General features: G+C 51.8%; 1 protein-coding gene across 1 annotated transcript; it reads left to right on the forward strand.

Moving 5' to 3' along the window:
• The first annotated feature begins 1,908 nt into the window (after positions 1–1,908).
• On the forward strand, positions 1,909–19,738 carry LOC119092748 (cytochrome P450 98A2-like). Its single transcript, XM_037215720.1, has 5 exons — positions 1,909–1,962; positions 18,597–18,719; positions 18,792–19,001; positions 19,095–19,195; positions 19,381–19,738. The coding sequence occupies exons 1-5, from the start codon at positions 1,909–1,911 to the stop codon at positions 19,736–19,738; spliced, it is 846 nt and encodes a 281-aa protein (XP_037071615.1).
• The last annotated feature ends 592 nt before the right edge of the window (positions 19,739–20,330 follow it).

Raw genomic sequence — 20,330 nt, forward strand, 5'->3', positions numbered from 1 at the left:
ATATAGGGAGTAGTCTGAGGACTAGACCATGATATAAGGAGTAGTCTGAGGACTAGACCATGATCAAAGGATAAAGGATTAGACTGAACTGGAACTGCGTAAAAGGTGGCTACTGGATGTGATATATGAAATGCGATTGGAAAGTATGGATTGGGGCATATATTGGAAGGTATGCAACGCACTGATGTGAATGCAATATCCCTGAATAGGATAAATGTAAATAAGAACATCTTTATACCGCCAAAGTAGGATAAACCGATACAGTGGAATGAATACCATGCCAGTTCGGAGAACCACTAATAACTCAGCTGACATGCAAGTTTAATGGTTCAACCGACGTCGACTCGAAAGCTCATCCAACGTCCATTCCGACCTTGTATCCCAAGTTATTTCCATTGATGGATCCATCTGTACTGGCTGGTTGCTCTCTAAATGGAACGGCATCCCACGCGCCAAGTTTATATCACCGAGGCCTGTCAACTACCGAGCTGATTTCGGATGTTTTCATCTGGGAAAGGGCACGGTGTTGTAACCGAATGAACAGAAGTGTTAGGGGGGGGGTGGGGTGGGGCGGGTGGCGCGGGTCCAATGAAAACAGCCGCGTTTTGTTCCCTTCTGGAAGTCTCAACATGCAACCAACACAAACGCGCGTGCATATCCAGAGAAACAACTCAGTGTTAGGTCGGCTGTCACCAATTCACTCACATGCCACCATACAGTCCCAGAGGACAGGCGTTGAAATTCATCTCATATGCCACCATACAGTCCCAGAGGACAGGCGTGAATTCAACTCACATGCCACCATACAGTCCCAGAGGACAGGCGTGAAATTCAACTCACATGCCACTATACAGTCCCAGAGACAGGCGTGAAATTCAACTCACGTGCCACCATACAGTCTCAGAGGACAGGCGTGAAATTCAACTCACGTGCCACCATACAGTCCCAGAGAACAGGCGTGAAATTCATCTCATGTGCCACCATACAATCCCAGAGGACAGGCGTGAAATTCATCTCATGTGCCACCATGCAGTCCCAGAGGACAGGCGTAAAATTCAACTCACATGCCACCATACGGTCCAGAGGACAGGCGTGAAATTCACTCACATGCCTACCATACGGTCTCAGGGACAGACGCGAAGTCCAAGATGGCGCTGGTCTACGTTGAATCATAATTCGGTGGTAATGGCGCGGCGGAAGTTCCGGCGACGCATCTAGACCCGGAGAAGCACCGTCGAGAAGCGTATTTTAATATAGTAATCTATTAGGTGTATCAACGCGGCAGTCATCGAAATCTACTACCGGAAAGACTCGCGGAAAACATTCAAAGCGGACCCCAAAAACGAACAAAAAACACAGGGCTTCTTTGGCGTGCGAGGCCCGAACAAGCCCCTGCAGCGGTTTGGTCAAGAGCTCGGCTGCAGCAAGGGCGCGGTCCAGAAACTGGCAAGAACTAATAGAAAACTTCACCCTCGTGAAGTATTCCTCCACAAGACGGAGACCGCCCAGCGCTGTCGCTCAGGTGACGTCAGAGCGCTCTGGTGACGTCGCTCAGGTGACGTCAGAATTTCAGGGTCGGATGTCACGTCAGGGCGAAGGCGATTTCAAGGTCATGGTTTTGTGTCAGTGCTGACAAAAAACATCCCATCAAGAAGTTCGGAGCAAGACTTCCCTCAGAATGATAAAAAAAGACGCTGGCCGAGCTGATAAACAGTCACACATGTGCTGTAGCGATTGTTTTTGAGGATTACGAGCCTGCGACAGCATTTTTACATCAAGTTTGATTCAGAAATGAGGGTAATCTGCATCTTGACGAGCAAATTAGCAGCCAAAAATACCAATGATAGTCCACCGATTAGCCTGACGTGAGCGATGACGTTTAAAATATCATGATTTCACACGGTGCGAATGCACTGCGTGGTGCGCCACGTGCGCCGCGTGCGCCAGGTGCGCCACGTGCATGTGGGCGCCATCGTAGGGCCTCTCTGGCTCGAGGAACGTAATAGCGAGGCTGTGCAGTCAACGCCAAGCGATATCTGCAGGTGTTGGCTGACATGTGGGAGACGATGAAGCGCAAGTTTGGCGGTAGCTGGAGCAGCTGGACCAGAAGCTGGGCCAGCAGCAGCTCCAACAAGACGGGACTCCAGCCCATACAGTCAGGACGACGTAAAGCGGGGCCCTGTGCAGCAGCTGGACCAGCAGCGGCTGCAGCGAGACGAAACCACAGTCCACACGATCGGAATGAAGAGAAGCGGGTTCCGTGCCAAACCAGCCCGCTGGTCGTGGATTCCGCAGTGCGCAGAGTGCGGCCAGGGAAATGCCGTACCGCTTTCGAGGCAGCTCAGATAGATGCGGCGCGTCACGCTTCTCTGTGTCTGCATGTCTGTATCGCCAGGGGCGACAACAAGGAACAGCCTGATCGGCAGCCGTGATTATAAATGTGACGTAGACGTACCTGTAGTCATGCCAAATAGCATTGAATTTACTCTGGGCCCATGCCTCATCTGAATCGATTGAGCACCGAAATGGTATTGAATGCACCCTAGGTTCATCCCTCATCTGAATTGATTCAACAACGGAATGGCATTGAATTTACTCTGGGTCCATGTCTCATCTGAACTGACTGAGCAACGAAATCGAAAACGCTGGTTTGTCAGCTTGCCTGCCTGTCCTGGGACACACGGTATAACCCGACGATTAAAAAAGGGCACGCTTTGGATAGACATACCGTTTTGGTACGATTTATTCCACGAAAGCAGCGTTTCGGGCAGATGGCCTGGAGATAGCTCGCGCCTCGCGTCCATCATTGACGGGGATTACAGCATGTTCCTCCACCCGAATGCTCTCTGCATGAGTCAATAAAAGCGCATGTACTTTCTGCTGTTGCTGCTGAGTTGCGTGAACATAAAATTTTCCGATCGCGAATAAAGCTGAACACTGACGTGACATGAAACAAGCTAAGACCGACTGGGGACAAAGCGGACAATTGCACCGGAACAGGTGTGGGTCCCGAAAGTAAAAGTGTGGGCTGCAACGGTAAACGGGTGGGTGGTATTGCCAAACGTTGGGCTGTGCCTGCGAAAGTACGAGTCTTACTGGCAAAAGTGTGGGTTGTACTGACAAAAGGAAGGGTCGCACTGGAACAATTGTGAGTTATTACTGGCTAAGCCGTGGGTCGCACTGGGTGAAGTCTGGGTTATAATGGCAAAAGTGGGGCCACGCCGGCCAAAGTGTGGGTTCTACTGGCAAGAGTATGGGCTGAACTGGTGCCGCCTGTCCATTCAGAGGTCCCTGGTAGGTTCCCCGTGGTAGAACTCAGCGGAGGTGAGGCGTATGCAGTTGGTCAAGGGTATCGGCTCAAACACAGCTGCTGTCGGGTAACAACACAACACAACACCGTCATTGTGTTGTGACAAGTTCTTCCAAGTCTCTGGTTAGTTACGTCTGGCAGCGGCTGACTGTGCATTTCAGTGGCGCGCGGGCCGGTTGCGCCCGCCGGAGTTCGCGTGAACGTCCTGAGAGGATTGGTTCGTTTGTTCAATTCCGGTGACGTTGTTTTGATCGTGGCAACTTCCAGAGCATAACGCTTACTCGTGTTTGATGATGTGATGACGCTGGTGTTTCTGGTGAGGTTGTCTCGGGTGATGTTCCTGCCGTGTTCTTTTCTCATGTGCTCTTTTGCAGCACCGCCAGCCAAGGGCATCACCAACCACCTCGAAAGTGTGGTGGTAGCGGTATCAGCGTGGTTTAATTGCTTTGAGAGCCTGAAATCTCCTGTGCCACGATTAAATTGGCAGACTACGTTGGTTCCTTTCAAAGGGGCGGATTTGGCCGCGAGGCTATTGTTCATGACCTCGGTGACCTTTTTGTTTTTATAGTAGATGGTGCGCGTTATGTTGTCCTTCTGGGTAACTGGCTTCACTTCGTCAGATATTATTGTCTTGACTACGCTCTCTATCTTATAAGTGGCGGACATTTGCTCCTGATAGAACAGTCTGACTGGATTTGTCATGGTCGATGACACTGTTGGAGTAGCCAATATTTACTAAGACGTGTTTGATGTGCTGCAGTTAACTGTGTAACTGCGTAATTGCGTCCAATCAGAGCAGAGTTTAAAAGCTCTGAGGCAGCCACGACCAAAACATCATCACCGGAACTGAAGAAACAAACCAACCCCAAAGTCATCTTTCACCTTATTTAGGGACGACTGACACTATCAGTGAATGGTTTATCCTACCATTCAGCACGTGTTTTGCCGACTAAATTTATATTCTCCTAAAAATGCCAACCTGAAGTAATGTGCCAAAATCTAGACTATACAATTCAATCGAAATGAACTTGAATGGAACCAATTGTAAAACCGCACCGGTAATATTTATCTGTAACACGTGTTCATATATTCGTCGCTTGTATCTTGCATGTGTGCACCTTTGAGAATGGAATATGTAATTCCAAAACGTCAGGACAATCAACAGACGCCAAGAAGTGGCGAGTTACCTTTTAGTCTCAATGACGAACAGCCAACCTTAATCAGAAAATTAGACCAAGTGCAGAAAAAGCTTATTGAATGCACTTACACCAATGCCTTGCGTGTATATATATATATATATATATATATATATATATATCTCTCTCTCTCTCTCTCTCTCTCTCTCTCTATCTCTCTCTCTCTCTCTCTCTCTCTCTCTCTCTCTCTCTCTCTCCTCTCTCTCTCTCTCTCTTCTCTCTCTCTCTCTCTCTCTCTCTCTCTCTCTCTCTCTCTCTCTCTCTCTCTCTCCCTCTCCCTCTCTCTCTTACTTTCTATCTAAATATATTTGTACAAAACACGTCACACATATCAGCAGATACGCCAAACACCGTGACCCTGTGTCACGTACGACAGGTTAATCTCCTGTGTTACTCTCAGCATGACGTGGCGTGGCGAATGCTGCCGGGAATGGCTGCTCCGATCGGAAGCTCGACAGTGGCCAATCGGAAGCTCGCGGCATTTGCGTGTGCCGTGGGTCATGTGAGGGTCCAATGATACAGTGGCCAATAATCGACGGGTTCCGCGCCGTGGAAAATCAAACGGAACTGTCTGCTCGAAAAATTATAATTTCAGTAATGTTGCAAACATTTTGGCCACTGGCGACGACAAGCAGCCCGCCAATGAAGTCTTGGCCGTGTTCACGTTCAGTTATTTGGCACTGTGCCAAAGGTTTGGAAAAAAAGATCGCTACTCTATGTGGGGAATCAGGAGAGCAGCGTCGGTTCTGCTACTGGGTACTAGTTGTATATATATATATATATATATATATATATATATATATATATATATATATATATATATCAACTGCGTAGTCACCGGCCATTTCGCTTGCCATATCGGCGTGTTATATCCATTTTCCCCGGGGCCACGTGCCTTTGGCACACTGGTAACCGGACCTTGTGAACCTTGGCCACCAGCACAACGCTGATCGGCAAAGGCCCTAGGAGACGGGAGACATCCCTGGAACACACTAAGGCTGTTCTGCAGCGGTCGGGACAGATTTTTGCGCCCGGGGTAAGGGTCCGAGGTGATCGCACACTGAGTGTGCCCAGTGACGTCAGAGGGAACCATTCTGCTTCAGCCTCGTGCAACGGTGATTTATTCAAAACTTTGAAACTGTCATTGGCATCGGAATACTCCTGTAAATCGATGAGACAGAAAACAGTGATTCGTCTCGTTGCCTGCCAGCCGCGGAGGTGGTGTGATCAGTTACGTTGATGGAGGCAGTTTCGGTCGAGTGGTGAACTAAATGATCGGAAATACGTTACATGTATTTCAGCTCCCGTTTGACAGCAGATTATTTATCGATAGGATCGATAGAATGTGCTGACGCCGGAGACGGTGAGAGCCATTTATGCGACATGTCTATGCTTATACTCCTGCTTTATACGATGTCATTTGCATGTCATGAAAATCATCTTAAGTCAATTTGGATATTACCTTGCAAGGAGGAACTAGATTTAATTGAGGCATACGCCAAATGATACAAAATGTTGTTACTCGCATCGAAACATGGGTCAAGACCAATCTCCTTCGCAAGAAGATGACAGGAGATAGATTGCCGCACGAAATGTACGCACAAAGCACACAGTTCGCAGCAATTAGCACTAAAGCACACAATTGGCACTGAACGATACGCCAGATTAATTTGGCTTCAACAAGATTACGGAGATGGGTGTGAAATTGGTAACGTTCCGAATGGGACCTGACTTGTGGATAGAGTGGGTGACGAATTGCTCCTAAACATCTAGAAAATCGTTTTTGCTGAAATCGACGTTGATGACGTTCAGCAGCAACACGCCCAACGGCTGTAAAACATGTTTTCACTGGCGTTTTCGCAGGTCGACCGCACCTCGGCCTGACGCTTTGTGCCTATCGCTGACGATGCTTTTGAGGGTGTCAGAGCCAAAGGTGGAAGCAGTAGAAAACGTACGAGTCAATGCAATTCAGTCGCCAAATAAAGATGGTTCCACTCCCCCAAAGAGCATTCGCCGAGATTGGCCGCCTTAACCGTGTGAGCGACTCGCACGTAAATGTCTTGCTTTTTTAGAGAAAAGTGTGCTTCGTGGGTTCCGCGTGGGCTTGTTTTAAATTCACCGTTTACATCCCTTCGCGTTTTTGCGAGAAAGCCGTGAAGCGGATCGCATATCTCCTCAAAAATGTGACGGACTTTGTGTTTAGACGGGTGAACTGGTCTAACTCGAATCCACCCAATGCATTTTGCTGGCTTAGGACTTTGCGACCCACAGAAGGAAGGCGTTTGAATAGCTGATGGCCTCATATTCTAATAGTCTGTCCACATGGCGTCGGACGCGCGTTGACAAAAAGGTACTGCAGACAAACTGCCGCTCATATTCTTTGCATATGACAGCCGTACGTTCCGTGGTACCTAACATCAACCAAAATATAAATAATGTCCCTCAACAAACACGCTGCATTCCTCTTCTGTAAAGACTGCTCAGCGTAACCGTACGGGGGGTGGAAAAAGAAGGCAGCGAGTGCAGACGCAGATCATTGTGCGGCGGCGGAAGTCTCAAAGATTATGCGCGAATTTGGCAAATTATTTATTATCCGCGCATTCAACAAGAGTATGACGTAGGCAAATGCCCGTTTGCTAACCTAGGGCTAGATAAGCTCGCCTGATGCGTGCACATAAAAGCCCGTTTTAACAGACCGCGAGATCTGAGTTGTAACAATTACCCTGGCTCTAATCAAGTCAGAAATGTAGTTGAATCTTTTTGTGCGACATCCCATAACATAAATGACGGGTGACCTGCCTCAATTGTGATCTTTTTTGCGTTATTTTTGGCGTCACATATAGACCGTTTCTGCGGCTTTTTATACATGTTGTGTTGGACACCCATCGGGGGCACCAATGATTTTTCTTGGACGTCTCGCTGCGAAAACACAGCCTGCTGGCTCGGGCGTCAACGTCGAGTAACAAGGCGAGTTAAAGCATTGTAGCCTTATACGACAATGTGCAGAAGGCGCCGCCTACCCGCCTCCGTTTTCACGTGCGGAGGAGCCAGATTAGTGTTCTGGCGGGTAAAGCCTGAGTGAAGGGCAGATCTGCCCTGTGCTTGGGAGACAAGGCTCGCGTTTCGCCGGTGGTAAGTATTTTGTGAAGCAAGTTTATGGAGTGCTGTTGGTAGAGCCGACCAGTGTATGAAGTGCTGTTGGTAGAGCTGGCCAGTTTATGGAGTGCTGTTGGTAGAGCCGACCAGTGTATGGAGTGCTGTTGGTAGAGCTGGCCAGTTTATGAAGTGCTGTTGGTAGAGCTGACCAGTTTATGGAGTGCTGTTGGTAGAGCCGACCAGTTTATGGAGTGCTGTTGGTAGAGCTGACCAGTTTATGGAGTGCTTTTGGTAGAACTGGCCAGTTTATGAAGTGCTGTTGGTAGAGCTGACCAGTTTATGAAGTGCTGTTGGTAGAGCTGACCAGTTTATGGAGTGCTGTTGGTAGAGGTAGAGCCGACCAGTTTCTCACGAACGTCCTGAATATGATCGCATTTCCGAGCGCCGAGGACAACGCGCAGCGCAAAGTTCAAGATCTTTTAGAGGCGTTGAGTGTTTTTTTCCGACCGGTCGCCATAGACGCCAAGGCAATAACGAACGTGCGGTAGGACCAAGACATTGAAGGTAAGCAAAAGGTCAGGCCGAATCTGATGACGCATGTGGAATAGCCCGATGAGGATGCCGTTCCACTTTTGACGAGGACAGATAAGCGAGAGCCCCAAGTGAGGCGCTTGTCGAACACTGTTTTGTGATCTTGCGGGCTGTGCGCCCTCACTCTCGCCGTCCTCCGAGCTCCACATCTGACTGGGCGCCGGGAGGCGTCACGTGACCGCGGGTCTCCCGATTCGCCAGGGGTCAAGGGTCGGTCGCTGAGGTGGCGGCAGGGACCCGACGCTCGCGTGCGCCAGTCGGTTTTCGGACGAGTCCAGGAGGGTACACGCTACGTTTTCTTACACACTTCGCCAAGATTTCTCACTGTGGGGACCTCACGCCCTGTGTCCTCGCGGAACCAAACAGCAATGGGAGCCATGCCCTGACAATTTTGACGGGAACCACAACCTGCAAGTTCCGCTTCGCCTTTTTCCGATTTTAGGTTTTAGATTTTACCTCCAGATTTTGCGTTTTACTTTAAGGTTTTGCTTTTTACTTTGAGATTTTACTTTTTACTTTAATATTTTACTTCAGATTTTCCTTTCAGACCGTGACTTGGAGCCAGACGTCCAAAGACTTCTGGTGTCGGTTCCATTGTAGCAATGAGCTCTGTGGGAGTGAGTCTTTTTCAGATATAAAAACTGGGGCATCACCGGCGAACTGGACCGCATACGCGTCGGAGGCGGACTGGGGCGTGTTGTAGGCAAATTCCTGGAAGAGGAGTGAGCCTGAAAACGATAAAATAAAATGAAAAAATAAAGATAACCGATGGAAAACACCGATATGACTGGACAGGGGCTTTGAAACGTGTCAGTTTCCACGTCAGTCATCAGTACAAGCAGATTGAGTATGACCGCGGAGTTAAGAAAACAACACATAAGATCGACAGAATAAGCTTGAAGTTCGACGAGAAGCTTGGTGTCGTCGATCATACCAAAACGTTTGGAGAGATCCAGAAGGCAGAGACGATTAAGTTCCTAGCGGTCAGTGGCGGCAAAGACATGGTCTGGTATGGTAACAGCAGGGTACGGTACGGTTAGGTACGGTGCGGCACGGCACGGCACGGCACGGCACGGCACGGCACGGCACTGTACGGCACGGCACGACACGGCACGGCACGGCACGGCACGGCACGGCACGGCACTGTACGGCACGGCACGGCGCGGCACGGCACGGCACGGCATGGCACGGTACGGCACGGCACGGCACGGCATGGCACGGCATGGCACGGCACGGCACGGCATGGCACGGCATGGCACGGTACGGCACGGTACGATACGATACGATACGATGCGATACGATGCGATACGGTACGATACGATACGATACGATGCGATACGGTACGGCACAGTACGGTGCGGCACGGCACGGCACGGCACGGCACGGCACGGCACGCATGGCACGGCACGGCACGGCACGGCACGGCACGGCACGGCCCGACACGGCCCGACCTGAGTGGATGAAAAGAGGTTGTTTTCGGCCAGGCAGGAGAAAAGTTGCCTCTGCATCACCCTTTCGCGAAACTTCGGAAAGGCGGGAACGATGGAAATAGGCACAAAGCTTGGAGCATCTGATGGGCTTCCGGACGTGTGGATAGGATGTTCCACCGAATGTTTCCATAATTCGGGATATTTTCAGGATGTCAGACAGGTGTCGAGAATGTATGGTACGGATGGCGGTTGACGTGGGCGATAATTTCGAAACAAACGTTCATGACTTTAATGCAAATACCGTCAGTCACACAAGCTCCTGAGCTTTTTTCATAGAAAGAAACGACAATACGGAGAGAGTCATGGGAAATCGAGAAAAGGAACTGGTACCCACCCTGGGTAGACAGCGTGGAAGCATAAGGGGCTGTGGTTTCACGCATGGCCCTGGGGAGGGAAGGGGGCGAAGAATCAGGGTAGAGATATCAACTTGACTGTAAGTGGGTACACCATGATAGAACGTGGTAATTTCAGCGGAAAACTGCCTACTATTTGCCTTTCCCAGACAGACAAACATCCATCTCGTGAAATTGGAGACATCTCCTCAGGTGGTTATACCCATAGTCCTGGGCGTATTTATCAGTCTTCATCCTTGCTTGCCCCCTGTGGGGCAATGTGGGCAAATATGGGATGGGACAAATTATGTTTGCATGTATAGATGTGCATAGGCCAACTCAAAACACTTCACACGATAATACCTACAATTTAAAATGTACGCGCAAACCCAATGATCATTTCATTGTTTTTGGCCGAAGAATTACCGAGCTATTTTTTCTTCTCATTGTACAGGCTGTATGTTAGCATAGCAAACTATTTTAGAGTGATATAAGCTTCATTGTAGCATATGGAGCAGCACGTCAGTAATTCACGTCTATGCTTGTTGGAAATACTTAGCTGTCGTGTAGAGCTTTCAATGAATATTTTAATGATTTCATACCTAAATCGTTCCCCTTATAGTGGCATATGCGCCGCTAAGGTTTTTGGAGGTACCTTTCCGGTATTCTGTGCAATCGTGCCGAAGCTCTCGTTGGCCTCTGAGGCATCTATTGCATAGGTTTTGACACCAAAACCGCGAACTTAACATTTTTGGCCTCTGAGAAGCGACGGTTTTTATGAACGCTGTCCGGCGATCCACTGCCGGGGCTGGCGGCAACTGACGACTCCGCAAACCTGCGGGGCGCGCCGGCACAGCCACATCGACGGGACCCTATGCCATAAACATATGCTGAAAATACAGACGATTGCATACATCGTGCTCAGAATAAGACAATGAATACGCATGTAGAATTTTGTGTCGCCACAATGCACGGTCCTGTACATATGAGCATATAAAGCCGGAAAGTTCTAGATTCAGGACAATTTTGACTTTGACTTGACCTGACTGGCCCAGTATTTAAGCCAGCGACCCACAGCTTAATACCAATCGCGGGATCTCGTGTAGAACAATCCACAGCAATTTTTTTTCCGCTAGGCTCCATCCGTGATTTAGTCTGATAACGGCAAGGGTTCGCATCACCTCTCCCCCTCCCCAATCAGTCTGTGTTAAAAAACCGCAAATCAGAGCGAGGGTCATTATCTGGTTTGCAGTCCTGTTATAGCGTCCTGCTATGGTGTCCTGCTATAGTGTCCTGCTATAATGTCCTGCTATAGTGTTCTGCTATAGTGTCCTGCTATAGTGCATCGCCCAATGCTGAGTAACGACGGAGATACCCGAAGACGGTATCGCAGTCCCACCAACGCGCCGAACCGGACCTCATATTGCTGTAGACCGCTGACCCCCGACTGTGACCTTTGACACTGATGACTCGCGCAGTGCTTCGACGTCACTGCTTAATCGCTGGTAGGGATGGGTTTTCCAAATATCATGAGCAGCATGGTTGCACGGGAGGTTGTGGCACGTTTCTGGTTCGTTCGGTAATCCCTTTTTTGCTGAGTTGGCTGAGAAGCAGTAATCCGGCAGCTTTGGTCCCAACGCGCGCCCAACGAGGGATGAGTGCCGCATTGCTGTACATCCGCTGTGGAAGTGGTTTTCGCGAGAATGATGAGCAAGTCAGCATATGTCATGAGTTCAGGATTTGTTGGAGGGGGTGGGGGGTGGAGTGAGAAGCATCCATTGGATACATCTTGCTCGTTCTACGTATCTCAGTTTTTTTACATTGTTGTCCGGCCCAGCTCGCTTGGATTTAGTACCTGCCACGCTGCGAAAGATTAAATCAGCTAAGCTGGGAGGAGCTCAATGTGCAGTTAAACTGGGAGAAGTTTTTAAAGTAGTTGGCACCTGAAATGCATTGTCTACTAATTAAAAAAACAAACGTTGCTGATAATCACGGGTAACTCCCACATTATGAGCACATGACCTTAAGTGGATAGTGCATGACGAGGAAGTCCGGAACGAGGGAATACTAGTGCTTGGGCAGAATACGAGACCCGGAGGACGGTGATTGGGGCCTGTAAGAGTTGAAGGAATAAAGCACAATTAGTTACAGTTACAGATGAAAAAGTTACAGTTTACAGTTACAGTTACAGATTACAGTTACAGATTACAGTTGCAGATTACAGCTACAGATTACAGTTACAGATTACAGTTACAGATTACAGTTAGTTACAAATTAGAACAGTTAGTAGACAGTCAAATGCTGTTTGTTTCATCCCATTTTTTGTGGTGTTTAACGTGCCGGCAATGACATAATTTTTCCTCATCCTTCTAAATAATGACGTCACTCCTCAACCCAAGTGAAAAACAACTCCAGGATCCCTCGAACTCACTAAAGATGTCGCTACCATCGGGCTCTCGGGAAGCTGGTGCCGCTTTGGACGCCCTCTAGCCGTTCTGGCAAGTTTTTAACGGAGTAGATGGCGCTAAAGTGGTGATGCTATTCTCCAGCCCAGCGTCATTTACCGGTATATGATCCGCTTTGAGTGTAACAGGTCCATGACCCGTGATCTCGATGTGGGTATGAAGAGTTTCCCATTTTTCTGCATTGCCAGCTTTTAAGGTGCGAATGATGGACATTTAGTATGCCGAGAATCCCAGGTGAAGAGAAGGTCTCCAGTTACCGTACAATCATGCGATATGTATATATATATATATATATATATATATATATATATATATATATGACCAATCGTGACCAGGAACGCTGCTGGAAGCGTCGGGTTTTTCCATGATAGACATCAGCGATTGCTTGTCATCTTTTCACCACGGCCTCTCGCTTTACTGATGGTCTGATGTTTCCCAGCGTAGGAACACGACAGTGGTGGTTCACTTACCTACACCTGTGTGGTGTCTTGGAGCGCATGCTCTAGCTGACCTGTACGGGAACATGATCTCATTGAAGGCAATTATGTACTTCGTTCATGCTGCATCCACGGTCGACAGGTAAACTAAGCCCGAATCACCCGAGACGGATGTCTGGTGTCTGGTAAATTTCATACCCAGTCTGGCACCTGCTACGGTCGCCACACATGAGTGCCTGGTCGAGCTAACTCATCCTGCCGCCCAACAATTAACGCCGCGCGGGATCACGGGACCGTCTGGTAGAGTTAGTAGGAACTAGATCTGGCGTCAGGCACGCTGCGGTGTTCGCGGCGGTTCTTGATATTAACTAGGAGTGTCACAACACCAGTGCCACGGTAAAACTCCTTGCGACAGAAGTGCTGTGTGGTAAAGCTCCTTGCGACAGAAGCGCTGTGTGGTAAAGCTACTTGCGACAAAAGTGCTGTGTGGGACGTTAGCGGTATATGACAAAACTTAAAATAATGAAAAATTACACCTACACTCTTTTAAGTAGGCCTACTGCAAAAACCCTTTCAGACTTTATTTGTAAACAATATTGCTTCTATTAAGTGTATAAGGCTTCATGCTCTCTCACTCACGCGATAAATTTCTGCTGTACGGTACAGGCCATACTTCACAAATTATTTGCTTATTTCCTCTATTCATAGGTTAAGCCTCAGCAAAGTCCTGGGGGAGCTTACGCACGGGAGCACTTGGACCGGCGAACTGAGACTGGAAGTGCTCACTTCATGGTGTCGGTATACTTTTGCTGCTCCAAATATGGCAACCGACAAACCCGCGATGGGAATAATTCTATGCGACATCTCTTCTACTAAAAACATTTATCATACTGAAAAATTATGTTCCGGCTGTCGCAATGTTGAAAAAATTTGGAGCTAGCCGGAGAAAACGGCCGAATCTGTCCTCAAATGCACAGACACAACGTTTCCCCGACTTTGAGACTCCCATTTGTGCGAGTGGCAGGCGGACAAGGATAACCGGTCCTGCAGTATTCACCGAGCTGCACTAGGTCGGCCTTGTCAGTCCTGATCAGAAAAAGGTGGCAGAAAGATGGTTGAAACAAATCAATCTCTTCAAATGACGACGTAAAGACGATCGTCCCACAGATAACTCGCTAAAAGGAAAAATAATATTGAGTGGACTAGGTGGTCCAAGCCCCCATCTAGGGGCCCGTACCTTGCAACGTCTGTGTTGCAGAGAACTTGGATGGACTCACTGTGTTCCCATATTGCATGAACCCCATACCCCTCCCCCATGGACCAGCCCCAGATAAAAACTGCACTTAGTACGTCCTGGATCTGGGGGCACCCCTCCACAGATCCAGGCAAAGGACGACAATCGTAGGAACTGAACCGGTTCCAACCAGTTCCAACCAGTTGCTGCCGAACCAGTTCGGTAGCAACTGGAGCAGGAGCTGGAACAGGAGCAGTCCGGTAGCAACAGGAGCTGTCCGGTAGCAACAGGAGCTGTCCGGTAGCAACAGGAGCAGTCCGGTGGCAACAGAAGCAGTCCGGTAGCAACAGGAGCAGTCCGGTAGCAGCCGTTCAAAAATAGCCGAGTTAAGCTCGTCCGCGGCTGCACGTTTCCATCGACCGGTTCCTCCAACCCTCGGCTCACGCCCCCCAACAGCAGACGAGCCGTTTGCGCAGTTCACTCCCGATCGATGGTTTAGTAAGCTGGATAAGCTGGAATTACGTGGAGCTCGCATGCAGCGGAGAGTTGATGAGGCCTCCAGAGAGATCCCGCTTGATAAGGGCGCACCAAAGTCCGCATCGGCCAGCGAGACATGCACGGTGCTACTACCGGCCAGGGGCGCAGCCAGGATTTGTTAAGGGGGCGGAACGTGATGTGTAGGCATCTGGGCGATTTCGACTTCCCTTCGCGAGCCATCTATGGTGAAAAACGACAATCCGAGCGTAGGGTGATCCGATCACCCCCCCCCCCCCTGCCCCCTGGCTGCGCCCCTGCCACCGGCCGAGCTCAATTCAACGCAGGCGGATAATCGATAGGCTTTGCAAGGGCGGAGGACTACCTGGTGGTGTGTTGTGCGCAGAAATGACTGGTACATAGTTGCTGAGGTAGTCGAGAGATCCGTCGAATGCAACATCAAGACCGCGCACAACACCAACCAGAAGCCGTTGGGCTGATGCGGAAGTGACCTGAACTTCTTGAGATACGTGGTCGGCGCCAGGGACATTCATCCAGCAGCGGTGTAGATGAACTCGTATGGCGTGGATAGGAAAGCGTTGATTTCCACAGTAATGTGGACGAGCCACCAGCACCACCACTGGCCTATGCCAGAATTCGTATTCTGAACAGGGGAGCGTTGTGCTTTAAAAAAATCATAAAAATCCAGATCAGGGACTGCGGGCGCACGAAGAAAACAAGATGGCGACAGAAGTTGACGATGGAGCTGCGTGGCGACGGCGTAATACGTCTCATATTCTTAATTTGCTTAGCTTTGCTTGCGCACATCGAATCTTGCTTTGTTTGTGAAAAAATTGATGGGGGGGATGGCGTAGCCCTACCTGCGTACAATACAAGGGATTTTTACTCATTTAAAGATATTGAAGAAAGCATCAGCTATGTAGAAACAAGCTCACTTATACCTGGAAGTATACCTTTGGAGTGGAAAAGACTGTTCTAGGCAGCACAATTCTCTGTTAAGTAAGCACGCTCCTCAATGTGTCATGGCGTGATTACGTCATCGTACGCACAACATTGACTGAGAGCCAATTGAGGGCCGTTATACCTGGAAATCGCGCTCGCGAACGCCGGATATGAACGCCTCGACAATGATATTTTTCTTGGCTTTGATCGCCGCGTGGCATATGGAATGGCAGGACTTTAATGACGTTTTGATGACGCCAGGAATGCCAAGGTGACTTCGAAATACTCTCCCCGGTATTACTTATCTCCATTTCCGCGGGCGTGTGCCTTACAAACTAGAGGGGCTTAGCCCTTAAGAAGAACAGGGTTGTGAACAGCACTGATCGTAATTCAAGATGGCTTTTTCAGTTCAAAACACCACTTAAATGTGAAACACTCCCTTTAATGCCCCGCCACGCGGCTCAGTGGGTCCCGTCCTCTCGCGTCATTTGACATTTAGCGCAGCCTCTACCACCGGCCGCAAACCACACGAATCAACGGCAAACAGCGGGCTTCTAACGCGACCCGAACCCACCTTTCTACGTGTGGGGATCGAAGGGCAGGCGCTCTGACCAACTGAGCTATCGGAACGGACGTCGGCACAGCGTACTGCGTGGGACGTCGGCACAGCGCACTGCGTGGACATCGGCACAGCCACTGGTGGGCATCGGCACGCGCACTGCTGGGACATCGGCACAGCGCACTGCGTGGGCATCGGCACGCGCACTGCTTGGGACATCGGCACAGCGCACTGCTTGGGACATCGGCACAGCGCACTGCGTGGGAATCGGCACAGCGCACTGCTTGGGACATCACACAGGCCACTGCTTGGGACATCGCACAGCGCACTGCTTGGGACATCGGCACAGCGCATGCGTAGGACATCGGCACAGCGCACTGCGGGACATCGGCACACGCACTGCGTAGGACATCGGCACAGCGCACTGCGTAGGACATCGGCACAGCACACTGCTTGGGACATCGGTACAGCGCACTGCGTAGGACATCGGCACACAGCGCACTGCGGGGACATCGGCACAGCGCACTGCTTGGGACAGGCACAGCGCACTGCGTGGGACATCGCACAGCGCACTGCGTAGGACATCGGCACAGCGCACTGCGTAGACATCGGCACGCGCACCGAATGGGGCATCGGCACAGCGCACTGCGGGACATCGGCACAGCGCACTGCGTAGGGGACATCGGACAGCGCGCTGGGGACATCAGCACAGCGCACTGCTTGGGACATCGGCACAGACACTGCTTGGACATCGGCAGCGCACTGCGGGACATCGGCACAGCGCACTGCGTAGGACATCGGCACAGCGCACCGCATGGGGCATCGGGGCTGCGCCAAGTCGGGCAGGTGATAGAGGGTCGGGCATCCGTCCCAATCTACGGTAGGAACCGTGACTGACAGGGAGTGGAATGATCTCAAATAAAACAGAAATCACTCTCGACTCTGTCCGCAGGAAAGCATGCCATGCTAGCCGCCATCGTCGTCACTCGCAGCCGCGTGTTTGCCAGCCAGAAGAGGGCGCTAGCTGGTGTTGACTTTTTCTGTGACACTGCCTGTGCAGAAACATTTTGCAGAAACGGATCGTCACGAAATGGCTCGTAAAGGGAATATCGTCGCCGCTGGTGCGATGAGTCAGGGAAGGTTAGGTTTTGTTCGGGTTTAGGTAAAATAGTGGAGTACAACTTGTTTGTGATTGGCAAATGCTGCTACCTTTCTGCCCAGCACCTATGTGTCTTCATGGCCTCTGCGATATGTACCGACTAAGTTCATTCATGGTTGTTAGACACCGGCTCTGTTTTCAAATGTCTCAACCCCATTATTATTAAGTCAGAGTGCAGATCAGATATGGAGCTCCAGCGAGGCTGGCCTGCGCATACGGAGGATAGGTACACAGTTTTCCAACTATGCCAAAGAATGACGTGAAAAACTTGAATAGGTATCCATGGCTTTGGGGGCTAGCGCTGTGCCAGCCACGTCACCCCAGCGCCAGGTCCTTCCAGGCTAGGTGTGGTGTGACTCAGCACTATTTCCAGAGAAAGCGAATTTTGTTACATACTATGAAGCGTGACATGCAGCTGTGTAATGTTATCCTCGCGAAACTGAGGGTACCTGTGTTCTTAAGATAGAGAAGGGACCACTTCTTTTACCCACCCTGTTATCCAGGGTTGCCCGCACAAAAGCCACCTTCGCTGGTGTTTTGCTCCGAAACTCTCGCACGCTTTTGGGCGTGTGTTCTGGATTCACATGCCTCATTTCCTAGATGTAGTGTTTTGTTGAAACTTTCTGAGCTCATATCGCTCCTGAGAATAGGAAGGCTCCAAATACCACGTACCACCAATATAGTGGTTTTTAGCATTCCACGTCGCTCAACCAGCACCTCCTGGTACCCTAAAGGTGTTACCCCAACACAATAACTTTAAATTCATAATTTCTGTGAAAGGCGTCCGATGCTATCACCAGCCGCCCTGTCGTGACATCGACCCACTATCACGCTCCCCCTCCCCTCCCCCCCCCCCTTCCTGAGTCAGCAAACAGGACTGTGCAACCCTTCCCCTCCCCCCAACGGCGGCGGCAGGTCTTGCAGCGGCGGCGGCGGCGGCGGCGGCCAGTCGCGGCCCACCCGCGCTGCAGCCCGTGCGCGCGACCCTGCGATGCTGGTGCTGGTGCTGGTGGCGGCGCTGGTGCTGGTGCTGGCGCTGCTGTGGCCGCGGCGGCCGTCCGGCGCACCGCCGGGGCCCCTGGCGCTGCCGCTACTCGGCACCGTCTCTCTCGCCGCGGCGCTCGACACGGACGACTTGCTGACGGTGCTGCGCGGCCTCTCCGATCGCTTCGGCTGCGTGGCCAGCTTCTTCGACGGCCCCCGCTTCGGCGTGTATGTCTCGGACGCGGCCGTGGCGCGCCAGGCGGTGGAGCCGGCGGCGTCGGCCTGCGCGCACGGGCGCGCGCCCAGCTCGGCACAGATGGCGCTCTCGTTCGGCTGAAGCGCGGCCTCATTGTGGCCGAGGCCGAGCGCTGGCGCCGAAACTCCCAGCTGGTCACCGACACGCTGCAGCAGATGCTGGACACGGGCGAGGTCGACGCCCTGCTGGCGGACGAGCTGGACGAGCTGACCGAGCCGCTGGCGGCGGCTGGCGGCTCGGTGCAGGTGCGCGACCTCTTCCAGCGGCCGCTGGTGAGCCTCTTCTGGCGGCTCGTCACCGGCCGTCGGCTGCCAGCCGCGCAAGCCGAGCGCCTGGCGGGTCTCCTGCGCGACGAGCTCGCCGCGCTCGGTAACCCGTGGGTCGAAAACCGGGTGCTGCGTAGACTCTTCCCGGAGCGCAGCGGCTGGGCGGCGACGCTACGCTTCCGCGACGAAGTGCGACGGCTCTTCGCAGCGGCCGTGGCGCCCGACGTGGCTGGCGGCGAAGGCGGCGAGGCGGAAAGCACGCTGATTGGCCGGCTGCGAGAGCTGCGGGGCGCCGGCTGGAGCCCGGCCAACGACGAGGACCTCGTCATGATCCTGTTCGACTTCCTCAACGGCGGCACCGAGCCTGCGCAGTCGCTGCTGGAGTGGGGTACTGCTCTACCTCGTGCGCGTTCCGGAGCAGCAGGCGCTTGTGCGGCGCGAGGTGGAAGCGCTCCGCCGGCCGGCCGGCGCCGCCGACCGCCAGCGCCTGCCGCACGCATGCGCCTTCGTCGCCGAGGTGCTTCGGCACGCGTGCCCGGTCGCCTTTGGCATCCCGCACCGCACCGAGGACGCCGCACACTGTGCACGGCTACCGCGTACCGCGTGACACGGTCATCATCTACGGCATCCTGGCCGGCCACTGGGACGGCACGCTCTGGTCGCAGCCGGAGCAGTTCAGACCGGAGCGCTTCCTGCGCGAGGACGGCGCGTTCGCGGCCGGTGACAAGTTCGTGCCGTACGGGGTCGGCCCGCGCCGCTGCCCCGGCCGGCGGCTCGCCGACGCGCTCGCGCTCGGGGTCGTGACCCGGCTCGTGCGTCAGTTTGAGCTAACACCGCCCGACGGAGCGCCGCCGCCACCCGAGGAGGTGGCCGTCGTGTTGACACGGCGCTGCGGACCGTTCCAAGCGCACTTCCGACCGCGGTGATAGGACCGTTCCGCGCGCAGCCTCTGTGCTGGTCAGATGGCCTTTTGGAGCGCAGTTCTGGCTGCGAAGAGCGTGCCTTTCTGCGCTTAGTTTCTGTCCCCCAGCATTTCTGCGTTCAGCTTTAGATGCGATGAAGCCGGGGGCGGAACGGAACCTCATCGTAAATGGTAGGACTTTCCTACGGTGGCGTCACGATGAGAAATGTCTGCGGCCATTTATATGTTAAAGATATTGCGTTATGTTTTCAGTGAAAACTGTAATACTCGGCGCTGTGACCGGAGCCATTTTTCACCCAAAGTGAATATCAGTGATCTCAGCGGAATCTAATGTGGATCTAAGGAATTCGTTCCATATTTGTTCCCACCTGTTCGTTATGATCTACGCACGTTTTTGAGAATTTCGCACGTCCGTTATTCAAGTGTACAACCAAACAGTAGCGGAGAGCAATGATGGCATTAACAACAATGACGGCAGGTGATGTCAAGAAAGATAACAGGAATTCTTCTTGGCAGAAATGTCTGGGTGGGGAGAGCGATAAATTCATTACACCGTCCCTGTTCTCAACAACAGGGTCATTCCACGCCAACTCAGG

This window comes from Pollicipes pollicipes, unplaced genomic scaffold, assembly GCF_011947565.3.
Source record: "Pollicipes pollicipes isolate AB1234 unplaced genomic scaffold, Ppol_2.1 Scaffold_1600;HRSCAF=1878_pilon_pilon_pilon, whole genome shotgun sequence".
Classification (NCBI taxonomy): Eukaryota; Metazoa; Arthropoda; class Thecostraca; order Pollicipedomorpha; family Pollicipedidae; genus Pollicipes; species Pollicipes pollicipes.

What these genes read in the sequence shown, in the direction of transcription:
- LOC119092748 (XM_037215720.1), top strand. Translation starts at nt 1,909, where the DNA reads ATGCACTGCGTGGTGCGCCACGTGCGCCGCGTGCGCCAGGTGCGCCAC. An exon ending in AGATGCTGGACACGGGCGAG is followed by an intron (nt 18,720 to 18,791) that starts GTCGACGCCCTG and finishes GGCTCGGTGCAG; the next exon opens with GTGCGCGACCTCTTCCAGCG. An exon ending in CCTGCGCAGTCGCTGCTGGA is followed by an intron (nt 19,196 to 19,380) that starts GTGGGGTACTGC and finishes CACCGCACCGAG; the next exon opens with GACGCCGCACACTGTGCACG.